The sequence below is a fragment of the Rhinoderma darwinii genome, chromosome 6, assembly GCF_050947455.1.
Source record: "Rhinoderma darwinii isolate aRhiDar2 chromosome 6, aRhiDar2.hap1, whole genome shotgun sequence".
Classification (NCBI taxonomy): domain Eukaryota; kingdom Metazoa; phylum Chordata; class Amphibia; order Anura; family Rhinodermatidae; genus Rhinoderma; species Rhinoderma darwinii.
This window is the reverse complement of record NC_134692.1, coordinates 123,345,959-123,362,728: the sequence shown is the minus strand read 5'-3', so window position 1 is coordinate 123,362,728 and position 16,770 is coordinate 123,345,959. Positions and strand designations below refer to the sequence as shown.

At 43.2% G+C, this 16,770-nt stretch overlaps 3 protein-coding genes across 7 annotated transcripts in view; 2 read left to right on the top strand and 1 right to left on the bottom strand.

Moving 5' to 3' along the window:
• Positions 1–5,484, top strand: part of EIF2AK1 (eukaryotic translation initiation factor 2 alpha kinase 1) — a 39,316-nt gene extending 33,832 nt beyond the window's left edge. For all 3 annotated transcript variants that reach the window (XM_075830254.1, XM_075830255.1, XM_075830253.1), the window contains exons 12-15: positions 1,544–1,661; positions 2,544–2,623; positions 3,743–3,976; positions 5,303–5,484. In XM_075830254.1, coding sequence (XP_075686369.1) covers positions 1,544–1,661; positions 2,544–2,623; positions 3,743–3,976; positions 5,303–5,422 — 552 coding nt within the window. In that variant the 3' untranslated portion in view covers positions 5,423–5,484. The remainder of the gene's footprint in view (positions 1–1,543; positions 1,662–2,543; positions 2,624–3,742; positions 3,977–5,302) is intronic.
• A 788-nt stretch (positions 5,485–6,272) lies between these two features.
• Positions 6,273–14,446, bottom strand: AIMP2 (aminoacyl tRNA synthetase complex interacting multifunctional protein 2). 3 transcript variants are annotated; one of them, XM_075830258.1, is made up of 4 exons: positions 14,361–14,446; positions 10,789–10,995; positions 10,059–10,290; positions 6,273–6,862 (listed from the first exon to the last, which is right to left on the bottom strand). In XM_075830258.1, the coding sequence occupies exons 1-4, from the start codon at positions 14,421–14,423 to the stop codon at positions 6,477–6,479; spliced, it is 888 nt and encodes a 295-aa protein (XP_075686373.1). In that variant the 5' UTR covers positions 14,424–14,446; the 3' UTR covers positions 6,273–6,476. The 3 variants fall into 3 exon arrangements, with proteins under 3 accessions (XP_075686373.1, XP_075686374.1, XP_075686372.1); XM_075830259.1 differs by lacking the exon at positions 14,361–14,446 and adding an exon at positions 14,286–14,351; XM_075830257.1 differs by lacking the exon at positions 14,361–14,446 and adding an exon at positions 14,055–14,269.
• Positions 14,419–16,770, top strand: part of PMS2 (PMS1 homolog 2, mismatch repair system component) — a 26,406-nt gene continuing 24,054 nt past the window's right edge. The window contains exons 1-2 of the mRNA XM_075830252.1: positions 14,419–14,644; positions 15,241–15,380. Coding sequence (XP_075686367.1) covers positions 14,631–14,644; positions 15,241–15,380 — 154 coding nt within the window. The 5' untranslated portion in view covers positions 14,419–14,630. The remainder of the gene's footprint in view (positions 14,645–15,240; positions 15,381–16,770) is intronic.

Below are 16,770 nucleotides of genomic sequence, written 5' to 3'. Positions count from 1 at the left end.
ACAAGTATGACTAGGTAACTCTCCTGACTATGAGCTGATGTGGGGGTTTGGCTACTGAAACCTCAGCGATCAGCGGTTATCACTGGGGGAAAGCTGATGGGGCGTCCATTTTATTTTTTTTATTTTTTTAAAAGAAAAGTCTATTTTTAAATTTTTGTGTTCTGAAAACAAGAACATGAAAGGTACAATTTATACTTATAATCATAACATCAAGCACCAATACACAGATGCCAGCATCAATTACCATACAAAAATGACTACAGAGTAATAAAGAGGCTCTGTCACCACATTATAAGTGGCTTATATTGTACATGATGTGATCGGCGCTGTAATCTAGATTACAGCAGTGTTTTTTTTATTTAGAAAAACGATCATTTTTGACCGAGTTATGACCTATATTCGCTTTATGCTAATGAGTTTCTCAATGGCCAACTGGGCGTGTTTCACTATATGACCAAGTGGGCGTTGTACAGAGGAGTGTATGACGCTGACCAATCAGCGTCATACACTTCTCTCCATTCATTTACACTGCAGATAGCGATTATAGCTATATCACTATGTGCAGTCACATAAACTGAGATATAGTTTCTGATACGTAGGTACATATTTGTTCAGCAGTTACATCCACTGCATTAGACTCGGACGTACCTCAGCCTTCCAAACCATAATCACGACCTTTCTAGCACAAAATAGAACAAATCTGAAGAATATCTAATCATGGGCGTCCATGTTTTTAAATAAAAAACACATTGTTGTGCAAAGCCCTGGAGAGGGAGAGACGCTCTTCGTGGGGTTCATGAGCAGGGTACCCTAATTTATGTCTCATAGAAAGTGGTTGCCATGATGGGACACCCCCCTTTTAAAGGCATTTACACATTGAAATAACGGTTATTATTCATTTGTTTATCATTGGTCAAAAGTGCATCCTAAAATTATCGCCTAATGTCGCTAATCCAACATTTAGAATACATGTTCTGCAGCTAACAAACGTGCGTTCAAAAAGGTCAATGTGAACGATGAGTGTACATAAAATATTAGTAGATTTTTATTTATTTTTTTAACTTTATAATCCCCTTTCATCTGTGGATTAAAGAATTGCTACATATAAATGCAGCTTAATATTTCTACATCCGATCTGCATTCAAACAACTTGATAGCCGCAATACCCGGACTTCATGCAGTTCTACTAAACCAGACTTGAATCACCATAGGATCCTATGTCTAGGTATTGGGTCCATAATACAGCTTAAAAAATCTGCCTTATTAGGTGGAATTCACACGGCGTTTGCAGTGTCGGGAAAGCTCCCATTGCATATGTCAAATTAATCCATAGGCCCCCATTCACCCGACAGGGCCAAAAGACTCCTTTTGACCTCCATCAGGCTGGTATACGTAAGTATACCTTTTTTTTTTTTTCCAACTATATGGAATAGAGTCGTGTAATAGACCCTTACAATCGTGTGGAAGTCTCTTGCTCCTAATTATAACATACACTATTAATACCACACACATGTGGACTGACCCATGCCTCTGTCTTGTACAGCCAAGAAATATTTTCTTGCAAGGACCAGATCCTCATGTTCGTATTGGTGACTTTGGACTTGCATGTAGAGATATTCTACAGCACTCAGATTCTTGGCTAAAGAAAGATGGGACCAATGGTAAGTAAATAGATTACAGTTCAAACATGGCACTAAATTATTCATGTTCTCAAAAGTAAGGAAGGGTATAGTACACGGAGTTGGCTTTTTAGGGGAATTGGCGACTTCTAGTGCTTGTCTGAATTGGACGATCTCTTAGTAGATTGTACACGTAATAATAGCATTAGAATTAGTTTGTTCTAGTTTGTTTAATGCGAAGATCACGTTTTGTACTACTTCGTGTCACATAATATACAATGAAACCTAAAACTATAAAACTTAAAACTATAATTTATTTCTTCCATGCCAAAGAAGACAATGACTTGTTGTTAAAGTGAAGTATTTGGTTTAGAATCAATTTAAATACTAATATTTGTTCTCTTTAAAGAACACCGGTTAGTTTTCCTGACCTGGCTTATCAGTAAATACTTGTACCCCTCATGAAATAACCATTCTAGAGCATATTCTCTTAGCACTCTGCATTGTGTGCTCCTCTGTTATTCCTCCTGAAAACGTATAAATAAATGAACTGGCTGTTACCATTTCTTTTATCAATAGGGGGTTTCCCTACACGCTGATTAGATGTCATGGTCTATTCACATGGTGCAGTTTAATGCATTGCTTGAATAAACCCTCGGTGTGTGGGTGTACACCCAGTGTCAATGTAGCAATGCATTTCCAGGAGGAATAACAGAGGAACTGCACAACGCACAGTTCTAAGAATAGATGCCCCAGAATTGTTTTATGGGGAATACAAGTGTTTACTAAAACAGGTCTCTTTATTTTTTTAAATGTGGTTTTAATTGCAATAACTCTGCATGGAAATCCTATATATTCTTGATTGTAACCTACACATATCTGACAATCTATTTTAATGTCTGCTCTGCTTCCCGCTATATGCAGATTCAGCGCACACATCAGGAGTGGGTACATGTATGTATGCTGCACAGGAACAGTTAAAAGGATCGCACTATGATTTTAAGGTACGAGGATCATGAATTCTATCATAATAATATATCCTTACTGCTTAGTGCCTTCGTGTCCCCTTGGCAATAAATCCTCAACAACTGACAACAGTCAAGAAGCGATATAGCTGCTGTTGTGGTGTTCTGTGCTTCGCAGCACTACTGTCAGAATCAACCTTTCCCTTTACTGCACTGCAGCTCTGGGTAGAGAAATGTCACCGCAGCCAATGACTGATTAATGTATTCTCAAAGAAGGATGCGAGCGGGAAGCATTGGCATGTCAAATTTCCAGAAAATCAAATCTTTTTAATGTCCTATAGTATAGAAACAGCTATTCAGCGTTTCGATTTTAAGTGAGCCTTTCTCTTAAAAAAAAGGCTACCTTAGAAACAAAACGTTTCTGGTGTCTTTACTATGGGACTATAAAAAGGTTTGCTTTTCTGGAATTCTGACGTTCTCGCTTCTTTTTTTTTTTTTCTATGAAGTGGACAATTCAGTCATTCTATGCTCTTCGTGAAAGCGCATGATAGGGCAATGCTCCCGCTCCCATCCTTTTTTTGAGAATACATTAATCTTTCTGTGAATCCTTGAGCAGTCTGGGTCTGATCCATAAAGACTGTCTGCTGCCTTCTTTCATCCCCATTTAAAGTGACGTTGCTTCTGTTCCCATCCTTTCTACTATAGGAATTGTTGACGTCATTACACCCATGGCATAGTCTTTTTTTTTTTCTTCAACGTAGGCACTCGCATAACATTTTTCCAAAGGTGCAGGCAGAGCTAAAGTATTGCAAGCTGCATAGAAACAGTCAAAATATGCTGCATTCTGGCACAAATTGCACCAAAAAAAAAAGTGGTGTGTACCAAATTTGTGTTTTAGGTGCTTTTGCATTTTCATCGACCATTTGTCTAGAAAAAAAAGGGCTTGGGTAAGAGGAATTGTAAAATGTGTCCCGTTTGTTTTTTTGGGCGGTCCCAAACTATTGATGTAAAGTATCAAACATGTTTAGCAATATGCAACAGGGTGCGCGATTGATACATTTTGGTGCGGTTACCGCCTGTCTGGCAGAGTTTTATTGAATCTAGATTTAGGACAGAATAAATCTGTTGAATGACTTGAGTTGTGCTTGTGTTTTGCAGTCGGACATGTACAGTGTTGGTGTTATATTACTGGAACTTTTCCACCCATTCTGGACAGAGATGGAAAGGAATGAGGTCTTAACCGCTCTCAGCAGTGCGATCATCTCCGAATCCTTTGAAACCCAATGGCCAGTGCAAAGTAAATATGTAAAGTTATTGACCAGCGCTGACTGTTCGTTACGTCCATCTGCTGAAGAAATGCTGAAAAGTGAGCTCTTCCGTGAGAGGGAAAATGTAAGTTTGCTGAATTTAAAGTCTACAGAATGTTGGACTCCCTATTAAACCGTCCGCTTGCTTCCCTGTTGAGGAGATTCATTGATCTTTCTCACCTTCAGTAGAAGTATTAATAAGCACAGGAGAGAAGGAGGCGGCGGCACTCGATTATGAATCTGTTTGTTGCTGTGAAAGTGTGTATATAGGTGGTCTCCTCAAAGAACAAAATGTAGGTGTGAGGCGGACTCATGATTCCGGACCATGAAGGAAACAGCGTAGCTACACGGTTTCCATAAGTCCCATAAAACTGAAGGGTAGTTACAGAAACAGCATCGTTCGGATGTGACGCCACTTCCGTAACTGCCATTCACTACTACGGGAGTTCTGTAATTCATAGTCGGAAATCACACGCTTCAGCTACAACACAGCACTAGAATGAGGTTTAGTGGGCCTGGTTTCAGAGATAGTTGGGACCTGCATCTGACACATCCTGTGGATATGTCAAATGTGAAAACTACTTCTTGCAAACAACTGAGATCGACCACGGTACAGGTGAACAGGACTCCTGGTATCGTAGACATCTTATGATGCTAGGAGTCCCTGCCTCCCCACGCAACTGCTGCTCCGTACTGAACAAAATTATACAGTACGGAATAGCAGTTCTGCGGGGAGGCAGGGACAGGAAGTCCCGTTCACGAGTACCGCAGTCGGGCCGCGAAATACAGCCAACGCTCGGACTGTTTTTTACAGCACGATTTCATTAGTGTGCAAGTCTATTGTAGTTATGGAAGCAGCCAAGCAAGCGTCTAAAGTTAAAGGGGTTTTCCCCACGAGAGACATTTGACACATCCACAGGATATGTCAGATAGATACGGGGCCACCTAAACCCCATTCAGCCACTGTGTGTCGCGGCTGAATGAGGTATTTTCGACCATAAAAAAAAGTTATATGGTCGTGAGTTACGTAAACAGCGTAACTCAGAGCTACACTGTTTACGTAAGTTGCATAAAGCTCAATGGTAGTAAGGGAAACAGCGTAGCTCGCATGCTACGCTGCTTCTGTAACTGCCATTTACTACTATTGGAGTTCCAGAAACAGCTCGGCGAGTTATGCTGTTTACGTAACTCACGACCATATAACGTTTTTCATGGTCAGAAAATACCTCATTCAGCCACAACACACAGCGGCTGAACCGGGTTTAGGGAGCCCCGTTCTGGATCCCAGGGGTGGGACCCGCATCTGACTTGAGACATATCCTGTGGATGTGTCAAACGTCACTCATGGGAAAACCCCCTTTAATTATGTGGATTATAATCCCAGTGTTTTAATCTTACATTTGTTTTGCAGGCGATTCAAGATCTTCAGCAAAAAGTTCTGGATTTAGAGGAGGAGAATGACCGACTGAAGAAGAGTCTTGAGTTACTACAGGGACAGATATCGAGCAGAGATGCCAGCCTCCAGTTTTAAATGTTACTGTCTGTTCAATGAATTTTATTGTAAATTATAATTATTTATATATACATAACTGAGATACTTCTGTGTATAGGTTTGTTTTCAAAACTATCTATTTCAGTGCATTAGTGATCAGGGAGGTGTTAGACGCTGAGGCATGAAAGCTGATAAAGTGCTTTTGTTGGGTTCAGCCTGCGCCCTAAGGCCTGCACTCTTTGCTGCATTTTTCAGCTGCGGGAGGTCAGAGATGGAAACAGGGTTAGGCGAGTATGTATATTATGCACTATTGGAACTGCAGCTGTAGAGAAAAAAAAAAAAAAAAAAACAGGTGGTCTCTGCTGGGTTTTATTTTTGTGTCAAAAACTGACCATACCCTAAGGGTTCTGAGCTGTAGGAATTTGTTGCAAAACATACAAATACCATTCAGGCCAGTGCTCCACAGCAGTGATTATAAATGTGCAGTGAACCGAATTGCAAAATCGTGCACAATGTAATTCTATGGTAATGAATGTGTGCTTGCCATGCGTCATGGTTATCACAGTTTCATATAGCAACCAATCAGGTCACTGCTTTGTTTTTTTTTCTCTTCCAAAGGGCCTTTTAACAATAAGGTAGAATCTGATTGGTTGCTATGGGCCACTACTCCGCTTTTCCTTTGAATTTACATCTCCCTTAATATGTACATTGGTTTGGATAATCCAGCACCTCCATTATCTAATGTGAAACCAGTTGTCAGTGCTTCAGCTCTCAGAATTTCACTGCACTCGTAACATGCAAAGTATATGTCCCTGCGTGTGGGTGCACAACCCCGCGCCCCCCGTCATATTTAGAAATTTTTTTTGGGCTCACGTGACATTTGCAGGACTGTAAAGAAGACCGTTGTAAAACTCTTTATTGTAGTCATGGTGTACCAATACAAATAAAGCCACTTCAATGGTGGGTTACACACTGGTAGGTTGGATACATGCTGAAGATGCTAAAATGCTGCCACCCATTTCCCCAGTATAGAATACCTCCTTGGTTGTGTCATTATTGATGCCAATCCACAACGACGCACTCGTTTACCGTTTTACTTTAATAACTGAAGGACTGTATTAAAGGAGGGGAGATTTTCACAAGACTTCATCCATTTTAGCACGTTTACTGGTACAGCGGTGGTATTTCCAGACTGCTGAATGGCACACCAACTCACAATATCTGCAGTGGTCAGTTCATTTCCTACGAGCCAGGGAGTCTTGCCCAGAGCAGAGTTCATCGCCCTCAGAACGGCAGCTTTCTCCTTGCTGCTCCCATCTCTCATTTGAAAAATGGCGGTGTCCACCCAGCTGTCAATCAACGTAGCGGTAACTGAACTAAATGTGTCACCCAGCAAAGAGAACAGAAACCTGGCAATGTTGCCTTCCCCTTCAATAGGACACATGGTTTGAATGCTGAATTTCATCTGTGGTTTAGGCACTAAAATGAGGAAGAAAAATAAAATAAAATTGTAGTTCACCTTGTATATTTATGTGAACTGCAGGGCTGGGCAACTAAAACCGGAATCAAAATCATGATTAATTGAACACACAACCTCGATTATTAAAGAGGCTCTGTCACCACATTATAAGTGGCCTATATTGTACATGTGATCGGCGCTGTAATGTAAATTACAGCAGTGTTTTTTATTTAGAAAAACGATCATTTTTGACGGAGTTCTGACCTATATTAGATTTATTGCAATGAGTTTAATGGACAACTGGGCGTGTTTTACTTTAGACCAAGTGGGCGTTGTACAGAGGAGTGTATGACGCTGACCAATCAGTGACCAATCAGCGTCATACACTTCTCTCCATTCATTTACACTGCACATAGTGATATCGCTATGTGCAACCACATACACACACTATAATGTTACTGCAGTGTCCTGATAATGAATATACATTACCTCCAGCCAGGACGTGATGTGTAGTCACAATTCTGACACTTCGCTAACACAATCCCGACACTACAGCACAGGAACCGTAATCTCGTTTGAAATGACAGTTTACAGCGTAATCTCGAGATTGTATTAGCGAAGTGTCAGGATTCTGAATACACCACGTTCTGGCTGGAGGTAATGTATATTCATTGTCAGGACACTGCAGTAATGTAAGGCTAGGTTCACACGACCTATTTTCAGGTGTAAACGAGGCGTTTTACGCCTCAAAACACGGCTCAGATACGTCGGCAAACATCTGCCCATTCATTTCAATGGGTTTGCCGATGTACTGTGCCGACGACCTGTAATTTTACGCGTCGCTGTCAAAAGACGGCATGTAAAATAACAGCATCTTCAAAGAAGGGCAGGACACTTCTTGGGACATAATTTGAGTCTTTTTTTCATTGACTTCAATGAAGAACAGCTCCAAATTACGGCCGTAATTGACGCCTCGCAAAACGCGAGTACGAGCAATTACGTCTGAAATGCAGGAGCGGTTTTCGCCTGAAAACAGCTCCGTAATTGTCGTTATCGTGTGCACATACCCTTAGTGTGTTTGTGGCTGCACATAGTGATATAGCTATAGCGCTATGTGCAGTGTAAATGAATGGAGGAGTGTATGATGCTGATTGGTCAGCGTCATACACTCCTCTGTACAACACCCAGTTGGCCAAAAATAAAACACGCCCAGTTGTTCATTAAGAAACTCATTAGCATAAAGCTAATCTAGGTAATAACTCAGTCAAAAATGATCGTTTTTCTAAATACAAAAAACACTGCTGTTATCTACATTACAGCGCCGATCACATGTACAATATAGGCCACTTATGTGGTGACAGAGCCTCTTTAAATTATTTAGACCACACCCCCTATTTGCATGCTACACCATTGAATTAATTACCCCTTCAGCCTGCCGTATGCTACTGTATAATCTCATAGCGTGACGCACGCACACGTTATTAATTCAGACGTTAAACCGGAAAAGTGCTGGAATGGTGACGACCGGAACCCATTAGCAATGTTTCCATCACCATTGATATCAATGGTGACGGAAACGGAAGCTGTGGTTTCAGTTTGACTTTACGTTTCCCGGAACGGAAAGCCAACGCTGATGTGAACAGGCCCTAAGAAACCAAAATGCGCAAGACATCAGTTAATTGTGCTGAATTTCCGTCTAGTTTTTTTTCCGATTAACTACTCAGCCCTTGTTAATGGTCAGTATTTGTACAAATTACCTAATGAATTTCATACATTTTACCTACAGGACTCCCATAGTTGTGCCGTAAACACATCCTAACAGCACCAGAGATTGGCACTGTACGGGCAGCATGGGTTTTGCTAATAAGGACACAAACTTGCCCATACGGCTTACTCAGTGGCCAAACCGCATACATTCAAGTCAATGTAACTAGCTCATTCAATGACTTGTGCACAAAAAGGAACACGCCATTCTTTTTCTCCAAACACCACATTAACCCTTTCCCGCCGCAGCCATTTTTCGGATTTTACTTTTGTTTTTTCCTCCCCACCTTCCAAAAGCCATAACGTTTATTTTTCCATCAATATTGGCGTATGAGGGCTTATTTTTGTGTGGGACGAGTTGTAGATTTTCACAGCACCAAATTATTTTACCATATAATGTAGTGGGGAAAAATATTTGTAGGATGGAATAGGAAAAAAAAACAGTGCTCCCTCAATCTTTTGGGTATTTATTTTTATTTTTTTACTACTTTTACAAGGAAAAACAAATTGTTCAAAATAAAATTTGAGTTGTCGCCAGATTCTGAGAGCCATAACTTTATTTTTCCGTTGATTTAGCGGTATGGGGGGCTTATTTTTTTGCAGGGCGAGCTGTAGTTTATATTGGTATTATTTTGGGGTACATGAGACTTTTTGATCACCTTTTTTATGGGAGATGAAGTGACCACAAAACAGCAATTCTGACTTCTTAAATTTTTTATGGCATTCATCGTGCGGACTAAATTATATATTGTAATAGTTCAGACTTAAGGACACGTCGATACCAGATGTTAATTTTTTACATTGTGCTTATGGGAAAAGGTTTGTTTTTTTAAAACGTAATTATTATTATTTTTTTAAATTTTAAAAACTATTTTACTGTTTACTTGTCCCCCTAGGGGACTTTAACCAGCGATCGTTAAGCTCGCTTGCTTGATATACTGCAATACTAATGTATTGCAGTATATTGTGATTCTGACAGTCTCCTATGAAGCCTTGGATACAGTGATTCATAGGAGTACAAAGACGTCAGACATAGAGGCCCCGATCAGGCCCCCAGGCTGCCATGACAACCAACGGTACCCCCCCAGATCTCACTGCAGGGGGGGTGCGTGGGAAGTTTAGTCGCCCCCAGTTTTAGTCATTTAAATGACGAGGTCGCTATTGACTGTGGCATTTAACGGGATCGTGCTCGTTACCAGGAAGCGTCTGCTGTAACACACAGCTGACACTCGTCCTATGGAGCGGGCTCAGCCCGTGAGCCTGCTCCATACACCCCCCCCCCCCCCCCGGCGTGCAAAGACCTACCAGCTAATACCGAAATTGCTGCAGACCAAACCACTGTACCACCCATCCTCAGCAATGGAATACCCCGGCAAGAAAGATTCTCAATACTAAAAAATGAATTTATTTTGGCAAAAGGTGCCACAAGAGCGCCCGACAACCAATACATACCATCTTTCCAGATGAGGGTAAAGCCAAGCTGATAGTCCTGCCGGGACTTCTTATTGACCTGATCTCCGAAGCACTTGAGCAGAGGCTCCGGGATGTTTGTGACAGACGAGTGAGTGTGCACCGCAGACAGCACCTGGTATCTATCACACAGCAGACTGTGCAGGATCAGCAAGGAGAGTGGAGGCTCCGAGGGATGTGCATTGATGACAATATCTCGAAGAGCGCCGCAATCCTGAATGCGAGAAACAAGCCCTGATGTTACGGCAAGTCAAAACGTCTTACACGCATCACCTTCAAAAAGAGCTAGCAACACGGGTGGGTTTTGCATCCATAACAACCATTAAGTATATGGTTACACAGTCAATAGGCGACATCTAAACAAAAACGTGCGACAACCTCTGCAATCATTCTATGCCTAGCCGCGGCGGCCGCCTCCCCTCCCAGGTCAGAGGTCGCGTGACTCCCATTCTGGCGGTAGGGGGATGATCCCAAAGCAGAGATTCATATCTATCAAAAATGTATGCCGTATCCCACGGATGTGCTATAAATGTCGTAACTTATTGATTTAACCCCTTAAAGTGAGTATTCTCATTTTAAAGTTGTATTGAAATGTTTCCCACAAGAATATATATCTGCTCAGCTCCTCCTGCTTTATAATCTGCTGCGTGCAGTTAGAGCAACATGATCCATGTGACAGGTTCCCTTTAAATGACCACCATTTATACTGTACCTTTCCGAGTATAGAGTCCAGGTCTGCTTTGCGCGGTGCTGGAGTCGCCCGCGCATCTGCCTGAATGATATCGGTCACATCGAGATCCGCATCCGGCGTCTGGATCATTTTCGAGAGGCCATCAACGGCAGCTTTCAGTTCATACAGTCGCTTTAGAATGTCGTCTTGTCTGGATTCCAGAGCCTGAATTGCGGGGTCAGCTCCCTCCTGAAAGTACAAGCAGACGTAATGCTATACAGTCCTTCTCCCTTAAAGACATAGGCCGCTGCGGTCACGAGCCATCTTATCTCTGTAACAATCCTTAATTGGCGCACAAGCTCTACCTTTAAAATGTTAATAATAACCAATCACATACCGCAAGGGTGGAATCAACTATGGTATGTTCCCACAGGGTGGATACGCTGTGTAAGGGTAGACAGCGTATCCATCCTGTTATCCGCAGGGAATTCCGGCAAAGAAAATGCACCAAATTGTGGTTGTTTTTCTCCTGGAACGTCCGCCGCGGAAATCCTGCAATGAAAAAAAAAAAACACGAATATACTTACCATGTCGTAGCATCCCTCTGACGTGATGCAGCCCTGTGATTGGCTGTATGAGTCACATGGGATGAAACGTCATCCCAGGAGGCCGGCCGGGATGAATCACAGAATTCTGGGTATAAGTATAAGATTATTTTTTTTTCCTGAGTTGCGATTTTTGCAGCGGATTTGCAGCTTTTCCGTCACAAAAATCTAAACATCTGCTATTTGTTGCGGGTTTTACCTCCCCTTTGAATTTTGAGGGGGAATTAAAATGCAGCCATTGCGCAAATACAATTGACATGCGGCGGATTTTTTTAAAAAAACGCACCGCGGGTCAATGTCTGAGCGGTTTTCCGCTTATTTATGCAGCGTGTGGATGAGATTTGTTCAAATATCATCCACTCTGCTGCTACTGTATAATATTGGGGAAAATCCGCAGTATTTACGCCATTTCTGGAGCCAGGCCTAAGAGTGGCAGGGATTGTGCTCATGTACCTGCCGCAAATGTTAGGTCTCAGGTCAAACTCATAATGGATTATTAATGAAATCCTATAGAAACCGCATGTCCGTACACTGGATTAGTTCCGCAGCGTGACAAAAATCTGCAAGTAAACCCTCAAGTATACGACAGAGCGGTGCCACAAACACTACCAAGTAGTACGGAGCAGGGTCTCCATGTGCCGCCGTGTGCTGCAGCTCACCCCTAGAAGCATTGTGAGTAGCGCCATAGTACAGCAGGTGATGGCCGCCATATGCAGGGAATCCTCAGAATAGGCCATGCTGTAGATTTGTCATTCCAAATGTATACCTCAAACCCAGTCAGCATTCAGCGCTTATAAACAATAGTGCCAACAGAGTGCCCCCTGATAAACAGTGCCAACAGAGTGCCCCCCTGATAAACAGTGCCACCTGATAAACAGTGCCAACAGAGTGACCCCCTGATAAACAGTGCCAACAGAGTGCCCCCTGATAAACAGTGCCAACAGAGTGCCCCCTGATAAACAGTGCCACCTGATAAACAGTGCCAACAGAGTGACCCCCTGATAAACAGTGCCAACAGAGTGCCCCCTGATAAACAGTGCCAACAGAGTGCCCCCTGATAAACAGTGCCAACAGAGTGCCCCCTGATAAACAGTGCCAACAGAGTGACCCCCTGATAAACAGTGCCAACAGAGTGACCCCCTGATAAACAGTGCCAACAGAGTGACCCCCTGATAAACAGTGCCAACAGAGTGCCCCCCTGATAAACAGTGCCAACAGAGTGCCCCCCTGATAAACAGTGCCAACAGAGTGCCCCCCTGATAAACAGTGCCAACAGAGTGCCCCCCTGATAAACAGTGCCAACAGAGTGCCCCCCTGATAAACAGTGCCAACAGAGTGCCCCCCTGATAAACAGTGCCAACAGAGTGCCCCCTGATAAACAGTGCCAACAGAGTGCCCCCTGATAAACAGTGCCAACAGAGTGACCCCCTGATAAACAGTGCCAACAGAGTGCCCCCTGATAAACAGTGCCAACAGAGTGCCCCCTGATAAACAGTGCCAACAGAGTGCCCCCTGATAAACAGTGCCAACAGAGTGCCCCCTGATAAACAGTGCCAACAGAGTGACCCCCTGATAAACAGTGCCAACAGAGTGACCCCCTGATAAACAGTGCCAACAGAGTGACCCCCTGATAAACAGTGCCAACAGAGTGACCCCCTGATAAACAGTGCCAACAGAGTGACCCCCTGATAAACAGTGCCAACAGAGTGACCCCCTGATAAACAGTGCCAACAGAGTGACCCCCTGATAAACAGTGCCAACAGAGTGACCCCCTGATAAACAGTGCCAACAGAGTGACCCCCTGATAAACAGTGCCAACAGAGTGACCCCCTGATAAACAGTGCCAACAGAGTGACCCCCTGATAAACAGTGCCAACAGAGTGACCCCCTGATAAACAGTGCCAACAGAGTGCTGACAATTTTACTTACTATAAATCGGTCCCAAAAAGCTGAGCGGGCTGAGTTCATAATGTTTACGGGGGTTTGAGAGCTGGGTTTTTTTCATGTGGTATATGCGGTCTGATCAGGTTACAGAGCAGGAGGCGCTGAGCAGACTCCTATATAAGTTTGTGGGAAAAGATTTAGGATGACCTGTATTTTTTTTTTTTTAAAATACATTTCTGCTCATCTTGTGTTTAAGAGTCCAGTGGGCGGTCCTGCTCAGTGATTGGCAGCCTTCCCTAAGTGTGCATACAGAAATAACTGAGCAGGACCGCCCACTGGACTCCTAAACCCTGAATTAGCAAGGACTTTTATTAATAAAATACATCCTAAATCTTTTCCTACAAACTTCTGCTCATCTCCTCCTGCTCTATAACATGAGGCCTACAGATCAGACAGCGTGTACCAGGTAACAGGTCCCTTTAAAAGGGGTTGTACAGGATTAGATAAGAATGGCTAAAAAAATAAATAAAGTGCCGCACCTTGTGGTTGGTATTGCAGCTCTACTGAAGTAAGTGGCTGAGCTGCAATACCAGACACAACCTGTGGAAAAGTGTGGCGCTGTTTGTTTTTTTTTTGTTTGCTTTTTAAAGAAAGCAGCCATATTTATCTAATGCTCTACATTTCAAAGGCTGTAAATCTGTTGGCGCCAGACACGATCAAGATGAGGGCTCTTCCCCGCAGAATCTGTGGTTAACCTACAGGCGGAAGCACACAGAAGGAGGCCTCGGCGGTGCCCGGAATGACGGGTGACGTTATTACCTGCTCATGGTGTCCGCAGGGCGTCTGGTGCAGGTTGGGCAGTCTGTACATACAGCTGGGTAGATCCACCTTGATGTCCCCGCCGTTGTGCGGCTGTAGTTTATACATGGCTATGACTACGACCACCAACACCGCAGTACCCACCGGCAACACGCTACTCACCGCCCGGCCCAGTCGAACTGATGACGTCACTCCCTTCCCAGCAAGCCTCACTGTGAGCCTCATACTCACCCAGGAACTGCGCGACTGTCATTTTTGTTAGGGGCAATGTTCCCGACAGAATGCGTAGGAAATACGAATACTCACATCGGTATTGCCCTCATGAAATATGGCGGGTTCGGTTGTTCTCCAGTTAATCTGATTCGTCATTCATCTCATAAACCAATCGGATGTGAGCGGAGGGGATTCTGACAATGTGATTGGCTGAAACTGTGTGCCGTGGAAAGAGCGGCGCGGCTGTCAGGAGGCGGGAGGACTGGTCACAACATACTTGCATTATGTACTAACATTTCAATGTTAATAACGCGTCTGACATTTTTCTTCCATGCAGCTCAGTCTACCTGACAGTAATGTACTATGGAGCAAGCTTGGTAAGTCACTCAGTGACACTTGCTTAAGGGGGGTTCCAGTTTTATTGAGATTAATAATTGTGGATTGAAAAGTTCTGCAACTTTCTAATATAATGTATGTTTTAAATTCTCACAATTTTCAAGATCTCTGATTGCTGTCAGTGGATGGAAACATTCCTGTTTACCTCCAGAGGCTAGAAATCTGTGCAGTCCTGATACTTTTTCACAGCTGAGAGTTTGCACAAATATCTCTTGTTCATGGAGTTTATTACAATGTATCAGTGCAGTAAAATGTATCAGCCTGGAATACAAGCTGCTTAGCTCACATTGTTTCCTAAATTAGATACAAGCGTAGCAAACTCTCAGTTATGAGAATTATAAGTTCTGTATGGGTTTTGTCCCTTTGGAGGTGAATAATTATGTCCCCGTTCACTGACGGCAAGCGGACACATTGACTTTAATGGGTTTCATCAACTGTCCCTCTGTGTGGCCGTGGTTTTACCGGAGACAATCGCGCAGCATGCCTTGTCTCTGGTGTGTCGGAAGATAGAGCAAATGTTCACGTAATTCTTAGTGAAGAGTTGAGTATTTTAATCTCTCTTTTTACTCAATTTCAGCACTGAACCGGCTAAAGCCATCAAAGCAATTGATCGAAAGTCTGTCCATCAAATCTGCTCAGGCCAAGTTGTACTAAGCCTGGCCACTGCAGTGAAAGAACTCCTGGAGAACAGTCTAGATGCTGGAGCTACAAGTATAGGTAAGTTAATTAAAGGGATTTTCTACTCTCCCCTCTCTGGCAATAGAGGAGCTCCCTTTAACCCCTTCCCCCTGCTGGCATTCTGGGCCCTAATGTCCAAGCCATTTTTTAGATTTTTCCATTGTCACATTCGAAGAGCTGTAACTTTTTTATTTTTGCGTCGGCATAGCTGTATAAGGTCTTGTTTTTTGCGGGACGACTTGCAGTTTTTATTGGTACCATTTGAGAGTAGATGCGACTTTTTGATCACTTTCTATCACATTTTTTTTAAGTCAGGATTAACAGAAAACAGCAATTTTTCCATTGTTTTTTATTTTATTTTTTACGGCGTTCACAGTGCGGGTTAAATAATGTAACAGCTTTATAGTCGGGGTCGTTACGGACGCGGCGATACCAAATATGTGTAACTTTTTTGCTTTATTGTAGTTTTTTTTAATAGTAAAGCATTTTGTAAGGGGAAAAGCTGGGTTTTTATTTTTTTTTTTTTTCACTTTTTTTTTTTATTAACTTTATTAAACTTTTTTTACTTTTTTACTAGTCCCACTAGGGGACTTCACTATCCTCCGATCGCTATTATAATACACTGCAATACTTTTGTATTGCAGTGTATTACTGCCTGTTCGTTTAACACGGACAGGCATCTGCTAGGTCATGCCTGCGGCATGATCTAGCAGGCATTCGCTGCAGGCAGACCTGGGGGTCTTTATTAGACCCCCGGCTGCCATAGAAGACACAGACACTCGGCGATTTTATCGCCGGGTGTCAGTGAGATGAGAGGGAGCTCCGTCCCTCTCTCCAAAACCATTCAGATGCGGTGCTCGCTATTGTGCACCGCATCTGAAGGGTTAAACAGGTGAGATCGATACTAATATCGATCTCACCCGGCAGAGCAGGGACGCCCCCAGCCCTCAGCTGCTTCTGGCAGCTGAGAGCAGGGAGATTTCACGGCTCCCTGCTCTGTTTACTTTATTCTACAGCAGCGACGTAGTTTGGCGGCGCTCTAGAATAAAGCCCACTAATGACCGCCGTAAAAAGACGTATCGGCGGTCATTAAGGGGTTAAAGGGTAAATAAACTTTCAAAAAACTTCTGACATGTCATAGTGAAATGTCAGAAGCTGAGCTCTGAGACCCCCACCGATCGCTAAAACAAAGCGGCAGAAGCTCTCGGGTGAGCGCTGAGCCGCTTGGTTTCTGCTTGGCTTTTTTTGGGCATCTGATATAACGTTGTGCGGGCTCATAGACTTTCTATTGAGTCCGTGCACCATTACTTTGGCTTTCCGAGAAAAGCCGATCAGAAATTAAGTGGCTCAGCGCTCACCCGAGAGCTTCTGCCGCTTCGTTTTAGCAATCGGTGGGGGTCTCAGTGCTAGGACCCCCCCGATCAAAACT